The sequence below is a fragment of the Fulmarus glacialis genome, unplaced genomic scaffold (assembly GCF_000690835.1).
Source record: "Fulmarus glacialis isolate BGI_N327 unplaced genomic scaffold, ASM69083v1 scaffold44400, whole genome shotgun sequence".
Classification (NCBI taxonomy): Eukaryota; Metazoa; Chordata; class Aves; order Procellariiformes; family Procellariidae; genus Fulmarus; species Fulmarus glacialis.
The window spans coordinates 24,154-34,137 of NW_009187943.1; the positions used below are offsets into that span (position 1 = coordinate 24,154).

The 9,984-nt window shown below is 41.0% G+C and overlaps 1 protein-coding gene across 1 annotated transcript; it reads right to left on the reverse strand.

The window, feature by feature from the left end:
- Window positions 1-4,127: 4,127 nt before the first annotated feature.
- Window positions 4,128-9,742, reverse strand: DONSON (downstream neighbor of SON; the record flags this gene model as incomplete). Its single annotated transcript, XM_009576804.1, has 9 exons — window positions 4,128-4,265; window positions 4,547-4,762; window positions 5,466-5,664; window positions 6,654-6,755; window positions 6,871-6,994; window positions 7,086-7,264; window positions 7,739-7,917; window positions 8,293-8,496; window positions 9,662-9,742. Coding segments are annotated over 9 exons (1,422 nt in total), but the record flags the coding sequence as incomplete, so codon positions are not given.
- Between the last annotated feature and the right edge of the window lie 242 nt (window positions 9,743-9,984).

Sequence of the window (9,984 nt, forward strand, 5' to 3'; positions counted from 1 at the left end):
GATTGCCAGGATTTATGGACTCCAGTAGTTCAGGTGCTTATTTCAGAAAAGTCTTCTTGAGGTCTCGTATTACATCTTCTGACCAGAGCTTCTTCTGGGACAGGAACAAAATACAGTTTGTACGCAGTAAGGCTGTGCTCAGGCCTGAAGTGAATGACCTTTGCAATGGTAGTAGGAATGTGGAGGTGAATAATTACTAGTACCTCTTCTTCCACAAAGTAAGGTGACTTGTGTGTATTCTGTCAACTGTTACGGAACAAGGTGTCTGTCTTTGCCCTAAAGGGACAAGGATCAATGTCTCATGATGTGTACAGCAGAGAAATGGTATTTGGTTGTCAACCACACACTTCCAAGAAATAAAGCCCCGTATTAGTCTGTCAAAGCGCTCTAGAAATGCCTAAGTTAGTCTTGATTTTCATGGACGTAGTTGTCTTTAATTAAACTTTTTTCCCTTTGGCTTCTCGCCTTCAGTCTCTGACTAAATATTTGAAGATCTCCTTGCCTCATTTGCTGAACTAGTTGGAAGGTGTGTATAAAAACCAAAAGTAAATATGATGGTACAGCAATGGAAAGATCTACTCTGGGAGAACTGGGTGTTGTATCTGTCTTAGCTGAAGTCTCTGGCTTTTTGATGTGCGACTTAAAGTAATTAACTCGGGATGTGGGAGCAGCTCTAATCAGACTTGGGTTTAAATGTCTGGTTTGATAGAGCTAAAGCATCAGAGATGTTGATCATTCTGTTCAGTCTATGGTGTCCGTGTAAGCACTGGTTTCATAACTGTACAGTATCAAAGCTGGGAACATACAATCTCTTGTACTTGCTGTTCTGTTCTTTTTGTGCTCTATATTCCCCATGTATAATGTAAAGATACATGTTACCTCACAGCAGCAAGGAGCAGATGAATCCAGTCCCATTGAAGACTCCATTTAAAAAATAACTATTCAGACAAGTTCTGGATTTCATGCCTTAAAAGACATATGTGGATTTAACCTTTGTTCTTGAGGAAGACTTTTAAAAAAAGAAAATAATTAAGGTCTGTAATGCCCTAATTATGACACTTCTTGATTTTGAGGTTTCTATTTTAGTTTCATTCCGTGTTGTTTAGAATGATGTATGAATCTAAAGCTAGTGCAGCGATGTGCTTCTGTTAAATTTGTAAATTTGAATTGGTTTGAGTGTCCTTCGCATGCAGGAATAGATAAGTAGTGATATATTAAAAAGAACAACTAGGAAACACTCTCTTGGAACCTGGTTATTTATGCAGCACTTCAGCTGTCTTAAAGGTGAATAGTCTGTGACTCCTGCTGATGGAAGACATGATCTGTTTAGCTGTTGGATTTCCTTTTGCTGCAGAATTATTTTCGTAGAAGTAACCTTCCCTGTCATGCGAGGGAGGAGCATTTTGAAACAGGTGCCTGAGGACTTGTAGCCAGCTTCCACCAGAACAATTTCTTGGCAGTTTTCTAATTTGTAGTTTTTAAATAGTTAGGACTGGAGGAGCAGGAAGGTGAGGTTCCTACGCCTTGGAAAATCCGAAGTTGCCTCTTTAAGTGCAAAAAAAAAAAAAGAAATCTTAAACAACTGCTACAGTCTCTAGCTCTCCCAAACAAATCATAATTGTGAATGAAAATTCACCCATTTGGACAGGTTAAATAAATAAACCTTAACACTCTACAAGCATCTGGAATAATGGTAGTATTTACTGAACATACCTTTAGGTGGGGGTGCAGCAGACTGGGTAGTGTAATGCTGTAGCTTTTATAGGGAAAGTCCACTGGAGCCAAGTACGCCTGAAGAACAGCACTAAATCCCAGAGCTGTAAGCAGCTGGAACAGGCTCTGAAGTTACAGGCAAAGCTATGACTTAAAACCAACAGACAGCTTACAGTACAAGGAGGAACTACAGCTCAGGTAATGGTGCAAAGCATACGATCAAGAATTTGGTGGTAAATTTTTGAAATTACGCAGTTCTCGACTACTACAAGAATGTAATTGCAATTCAATTTTTTTTAAATGACTGCAAGCTATTAATTGGTGTTGGTGTCTCTCCATAACTCTAACATGCTAGATGTGAAAATACAAACTGGAACTGAAATTAGTAGTAATGTATTTCCTAGAAACAGATAGGCTTAAGCCCACATACCAGAATGGTTATTGGCTTGATTAAAACTGCTTTCCCATAGAGGCAGCTACAGAATTGCTTTTTCCTGCTGCTTTCAGTAATTTGTTCCACGTGCTAACGCTCTGTAAGTAGGCCTGTTCCTCGAGCACGCGCTCAGGAGATGCTGCTGGTTTCAGAACTGGGGCTGCGGGCTCTGAGGTGATGAGCAGCTTTCAGAAGAGCTCACCCGTGTGACAGCAGGGGAGGCTGCATCACCTTCAGCGCACCAGAATGCGGTCGTTGTGAGAACCACTGCTGATGACCTGTAGCGCTGGGCTAAAGCTTCATTTACAGCAGACTGCAAAGCTGGTAGCAGAGGCTATGACTGATAGAGGCAGACATGCCAGATAAAAAAAGGCATTGAGTTAACTGTTACTTTCTTAAAAAGTGATGGGAAATGAAAGTGTAGTTAACATACCAGCCACGTTAGAAACCCAGTCTCCTGGTATCGCCACGATGCCATTAGCTCTGGATTTTCACTCTTGGTGTCCAATAGTAAACAAAGGGGAAAAGTTCAGTAATTAAAGTCGGATTGTACTACCCTGAACTCCACCAGAAACGGAGTATTTGACATTACCAAAATATTTAATATTCTAAGGTGCCTTTTTCCACCATAAAGAGGAGCTTTCCCTTTATCTAGGTTTTCTAGCTGTTGTCTTGTTCAGTGTACCACTCTGCTGACAGTGTCATGGTAGTTATTGTCAAGCAACACATGTCAACGTAAAGTATTCTAGTGTAATTGTACACATGCTGTATTCTTGGGGTAGGGTACTTCAAGTGGGGTTGGTATAAAGTAACTAGAAGGCAGGGGGAAGCTGTCGTCATGCCTCGATCTTCAGTAACTTGTTTATGTGCCCACATTTTTAAGTTTACAGGTTGTTTCCTCAAGTAATGTTACTGTTTCAGAATCACAGATTCTGAGGTGGTGAGCAGAACTGCACTGCAGTAAGGATGAGGGTAGCTGACCGTGTTGCGAGAGCACTGCTTTATTTTCTGTGCACAGTTGAATTAGAAATCTCGCTGGAGTGCACAAGCAAGATGGTATTCTACATACTGCTCTTCAGATATAGTATTCTCTGCTGCAGGAACCTGATCACCTGATAGCTGTGTAAAAAGTGACATACACACCTCCAAAATAACAGCTTTGACTATCTGAAGTAAACGTGACTCCATTACCCCTGTTAATGGACTCTCCTATTGCTACACACATACAGAATCAGATCAGCAGCCCCTGCTGCCTCTCATTTTCTCTGTCTTCCATCACGTAGCACAACTACGTTATTGCTCCAACTTGTTCTGATTCAGGTTCTAGTTTGTATAAACTGCTTTTTAAAACTCTAGCTCATTTTAACGTAAGTGGGTATGGGAATACTAGACAGCTATGCCAAGCAGTTCTGAGGAATCTTGACCTTTTAATCTGATCCAGCTGCAGCCAGAACTCTGTGCTTGTGTCCATATGACTTTCATCTATCTTTGTGGAGTTCAGAGCTGGCTCAACCAAGAGGTGCAACATACCAAGGTGCAGCTATTGAGCTTCTGGCAAGGTGCTGTAAGCCATCTTGGAAGGGGTTTTGCCAAGAATTCCACCCATCCAAATGGCCACAAGTTAGGGTTACCACACAGAGCAGTAGCAGAAATTCTGTACTTCAGAATAGAATTTGCATGTGCATGAAGAATACAGACCCTCCAGATGCAATTCAGACCAATAAAATAATCGTGGTTTATCAAATTTTATTTAAAAAAGGCTTTCTAAATTATAAAAGGAGACATCCAAGGCCGCCTCCTTCATTTCCTTCAAAAGTCCTTTGAAGTGTTTTATGATGGGTGATGTGCAATAGTTGTCTGTGATGTTCAACTAGATTGTATCCCTCCCGGTACTGCATAGGTGCTGCCTGCGTAGACCTGAATGAAGTACAGGAACTGCACACTAGAGAGCATTCTTTTCCATTAAATGGAACTAGCATACCTAGGACTTCCAGGTGTAAGCATAATCCTTCATTTCCAGAAAGCGGATGGAAGATTTTCCCAATGTTGGACACTGACTCAGTTGATCCAAAGTCTTAGGATGCAGTCCACACGTAGGAAGATCTTTGCATACGGTTTCCTGCAGAAATTCACAAGAAGAAGAGAGACATGGAATAGGTATTTCTGTTTGAAATACCTGTAGTTTTTAATGTTCACTTGTGTATCTCTGGGGAACTCCTGAAAAGCTAGTTTTCCGATTATTCCGTTTCTGAGGGAATGACAAACCACAAGGACTGCATCACAAGTAGTTGGGTGTAAACCCATGTATTAAGAGGAAGTGGTGTGTCACTCAGTGTTCTATGGTTTGTGATAAAGATACTGTTCCTAACAGGAAAGATTGTCTCTGCTAGTTTTCCTCACCTTATTTAAGGCAGGGCTTGCATTGTCAAGATCAGTGTTAAACACAGCCGTTGGCTCATGTGTATATAACATAGCAGAGAATGCTCCCCTCTGTGCGGACTTGAGCAGCGTGGTCAATGAGTGCAGGGAATGAGGCATGACAGGGCCTACGATCTCCAAACTGAATATATCCTCATAAGCCAAGCGAACCCTGGCTTTGGCATTTATACTTCGAGCCTGAAGAAAAAAGCACATAGGATTAGTTTTTGACACTCCACATCAAGGCCTAATTTTCATTTACTTTAAAACTGCAGTGCCACAGTCCTACTGAAAGTTCAAAATACTTCTAAATATTGTCAACTCACTGCTCAATACATGAGTATTATGATGGTTTTACTGTCTTTGTAACAACTCCTAAAATGTACCAACTACGGTACCCAGGAATGCTGTACAGTATTAAGAAAGTTAACTGCAGAAGAGCAGTTCTGAACTGCTCTGGTGGAAGGGGGCTGCACTACCTGTATGAATAGCATATCCTTTAGTATCCACCACAGTAACAGATGGCAAGCTGTGGTTCAGAGGCTCCCTCGTTGCAAGCAGCTGTGATAGTTTGAGGACACCCCCCTCCCCCGCCATAAGATCTCAGGAGAATCTTTTAAGAACCATTTTAGTATCTGGGAAGTCTGCTTAACCTCTTACGTATCAGGATGTGAAGAATGGAAACACTGGGATTTCAGTTTAGTAGCATAGATCTATGTGGACAGAGACGATTTAGGAGGCAGTCTGTATTGCAGTCAAAATGCTAACTAACTCAGGCTATAGCAACAAAAATTACTCTGCTGTACCCGAGGGAGACTATACAAAGTCAGTGTCTAAGCTACTGGGTGAAGAAACAACTTTCTTTTCTTTATTGGAAAACAGAGACAGTTGTGTTACTTACTTTGAGCGTTTGCATTGTTCCACCTCGGAAAGCAACAGGGGACAACAAGGTTGGTGGAAGCCCTGCTTGTGGACCTGCAACAGCCACTAGGCTCTTACAGTTTATCAAGAAGTTCAGCAAGGTGAATGTGTTTGTTCCTTTCACTAATGCAAGGGATTCGGGTTTGTGATCCACCTGTACCTCATGCTTCTCTTTACGACTGTATTGACTGGAGTCAAAGGAAAACGATGGGGAAGTGAAAAGCATCAATGCACCAAAGGAAGAATTGGAGCAGTGCAACTCCAGAAGACACCCCCCCGCCTCTGACCAATCAAGTCATTTAAATGAACAAAACCAAAAAAACCACCAAGCTTTACACTGACTCAGATTTGTTGTTCTTCAAATATTAAGCAGCATCTTAAACCTGACTTCTGATTTCATTATTAAAGTTGTGAGATAAAAAGCATTTTCCAGGTCCAATGTCTTACAGCTGGCAAGTCATGTTTACTGAATACCTATGAAGTTAGCAACTCCTAGTTTTACTATGAATTTTTCTTCAAAGCAAACATAAAAACATAAGCATTTAGAGTTCAGATCAGGAGTCTGCTTTTGAAGCGTGTCCCCTGACTGTCCCCACTTATGGTGCATTGCTGTGGGGCAGGCTCAGGAAGCTGAAACGAGATTCCTCTTGGGTGAAAGCCAGCAGAAGCCGCATTGGGCAGTGTAAGTGCAAACGGAACCAGAGGAAGACCAAGTTAATCGGTCCCTCTGAAACACACACAGGTTCTCAGCAACAGCTGTTCTGCTCTACAGCTGTGTCCCTACTATGCCACACTACTTTCAAGTGTAAACCTAGCCTACATGAACATACACCCTTGTCTTTAAAAAAATAAATAAAAAAAAAAATCTAATGAGTCTTTCCATTGAACCTATATGTGAGGTGACACAATCAGTTTGTGACCCAACAGATGGATCTTACAAAGTTACATTAACAATTCACAACAGCTTTTCTTTCAAGAAGAGGAGCATCTAGAAATACCCGTCATAAAGAAACTCAAAAAGACATGCAGAGTCTCTTAACATGCAGTAATGTGAGGATTAATATTTGGAAAGAAGTTCTCAAAAGCTTTTATAAAACTTAAATCTATACCACAAAAAGATTAACATCTGCACGGTTTTCCAGTGTCATGATGTGCAAGGAAAGGATACAGTTTAATAGAAATAGCATCTGGTTTCTTAACCTTGTCTTGGACTCCCATCTCCTCAAGCCAAGAGAAACTTTCATCATCATCATCACTTGGAGCTGGTTCCCTGGGAAACACAGAATCAGTGTTAGGAGGGCAATACTTCTTACGAAGGTTTTCCAAACACGCAGGAGTCTGTAGATGCCCTTGAATTCTAGCATTGTACAAGACTTATTACATACTCTCCATCTTCCATGCTGTTGCCCGCTTCGAGGCTGTTAGCAACTTCTGTTTCCAAATTCACTTCAGAGTTTTTCCGTTTCCTGGTTCTACTGTCTTCTACCAAAGGTAAAGAAAACTCTATGCCTTGAACAGAGGAGGAAAGCAAGCAATGAATGGTTCTGTAACACAGCTAATGCACTTCGTAAGTTATTCAAATCTACTGGTTTCACCTTACCTTCATTTCTCATGGCTTCCCTTAAACCTCTAGTTGTGGGAGAAATTACAGCTGTGATTACGTCACTTCCTGCAAGACCAGCTGCACGGAACAGGACAGTAAACTGGTAGGTACAGATATAGAAGTAGGGACACAGTTTGGCTTTGAGCAGATTGTACAGAGAAGTAAAGCTGACAGACCTGCAAATTAGAATAAAACAATTCTGTAACTGAAGTTAATTCCTTGCTATTGACACACCAAACTGGATTTGGCTGGGTGGTACTGATGCGTACTCTGTGCAGGTTTGACAGCATACTGAATGATTAGTCAGGTTTTCAGACGTGCTCAACAGCTAGGAAGCTGCACTCCTCTGAAACGCAGCCTGTTTGTGGGTACTATGCTCTTCTTGCTTTCTAGCATGTGGGTTTACATGAAGCATCAAAGGCAACCTGCTAACAGGATTTACGGAATTCTACCCAAATCAGTAACTAGGATTGGAGAGGGGCATTTGACACAAGAAGGTAGCTTTAAACCTTAAACTTATTTCCTTAGCCTGGTCCTCAAAAATAACGAGCATTCTAGCTGGGAAAAAAAAAATGGAAAGAACTTGCGCATTAATTAAAATCCCATTGTCTTAATCGTACTAAATACATCAGTTATTTGGTTCCACTTACCAGTCGCTCATTAGCACTTGTTGCAAGGCTTCATCCTGTGACCAAGGACAAGCCTTTCCAGCTATTTTTCTATCTGCTCCAATCCGAGGGAACAGCTGCAGCCATGGCAGTGAAGGATGAAGCCAGTAAACGAGGCTTTGCTGAAAGGCACAACGCAGTTCTGTGGACAGTTTTGGTTCCTAGATGTTGAAGAGTATTTTATGAGGACAGTAATGCTTTACTTAAGGCAGCAAGTGATGGATTAAAAAAAATACTACATTAGATACTAAAAAAAAAATCCCGGGCTTGTGAATAAGCCAGACTGAAGAAAGATGGACAGCAATTGGCAACTGCTCCACAGTTGAAGTTAAATCATCACTCGCCTCATCACTGTTTGCCACTATAGGTACAAACCATGGACAGAATTAGATTAGTAGTCTAAACGAGCCTTATTCTTAATGCAAGACCAAAACAAAACAGAATCAAGCCTTCACTGCCAGCACATTTAAGGAAAGGTGCAAAGATACATTCTCCTTTCTAAAGCTGGAGCTTCGAGCTATCCTCTGAAGTATTACCTGTACGCTCTGTGGCAAGTTCGTTTCTGTAGCTCTACAATGCTGAGCAAATCCTTGAGCTTCCTCTTGTGCTTTTAAATGTTCTGCCCAGGTGAAAGGTTGGGAAGACATAAATAGAAGTCGTGTTTTAATACTCCAGTCTGCAGGAAATTCATGTCTTGGTGAGGAGGGAACTTCGGGTACAGCAACAGGTAAATGAAGGTCCTTACAAAACAGGAATAGCATCAGTTAACCCATGGAAAATAAAAAAAAAACCCTATGTAGCTACCTATTTATATTTTACCATGGTTAGTCTCCTCCCATGTTAATTTAATACACTTTCCTGGCAGGCAGACCAGATACTGGACTATGGCTATTGCATGTAACGTCTTGAGTTTAGCAGCCTATAAAAAGACATGTTTGTGTCCAATTCAGTGCAACAGCAAAAATGCCTAGCTCATTTTGTCCCTAAGGAAGTACTTGCATTAACTTAAGAGACATACTTAAAAGAAAGCTTTTGCAGGCAAATTTTCTGGATTCAAAGTTACACAGAGTTTGACTGTTCACAGGCAAATCAAAGTCACAGTTTATACTCAACTGATTATTGTAGTCAGTGATAGCTTCTAATAGAAATACAGCATTATATTTTTTATAAAAAAGCAGAAGAGGGTTTTCATTCACATCCAAAAGTCATAAACTAGGAACAGATAAAAGGGTGAGTAATTCTAAAAAAGAAAACTTAGCATCTAGTTTATGAAGACAAGAATTTCCATGCCAAAACAGTTATTTCGTCTTCTCTTGGTGACTATAATGCCAGACGCTTCCTAGAGGATGCAAAAAAACCCACTGGGGAGCTCTAGGACAGTTTGTTCTCTTCAAGAGGTCATTTTTCTATTCTGCTAAGTTAGTTTGAACTTAAGTTTCTGAATCTATAACAACATTAGACGTTGTCTGCTTGAAACTCTCTTTCAAGGACTGGTTTTCAGGTATTCTCTCTTTCCTATGTGCCTGGTGAAGTTGTTTGTTCCCTTTCTGTAGCTGAATAAAAGACTGCAGGAGACGTATCACTTTGAAGAACATCCTTATCTCAACAAAATACAAAACTAACATAAGAATTATAGTAAACATGGTTAATAAAGCTGGAAGAAGACAACAACCTCTGTCAACTAGAACTATAACAGTAGCGATGTCAGGCAGAAAGCTGGCTTTTAAAAGACTGTCACCGTAACAGTAAACGTCAAGGCAATTTAAGAAATTTTCTTGAATGCTGACATTTTAGTACATCATTTTATACAGAGATGGACCATCAAATATGAAGTTAAACAGTTTCAGTTTTTGTGAACTGAGAACAGCTAAAAACATTTCAGAAGCAGTGTGCGCTGTTTCGTACATCGGTTAGGGCGAGGATGTTGGTTCTTTCAGAGGGCTCTGCTCTCCTGGAGGGCTTATCTTCACAAACAGGCTCTAAAAGCTGAAGAAAAAAGGAGCGTAAGACGCAGCACAAAATAAGAACCAGGTTGATAATTAAAAAAAATGCCCCTTGCAGTGAAATTTCAGGAGTGATACTAAGCACATACACGCTGCAGGTAGCGAAGTACGATAGCTTGGTTTCAATTTATGCCAAAGCTAGGACAAACCTCAGGCTCGGGGGCTGGCTTTTTCGGGGGGAGCGGGCTCCGGGCCGGGGCTGCCGCGCCCGGCTGAGGGCGGTGG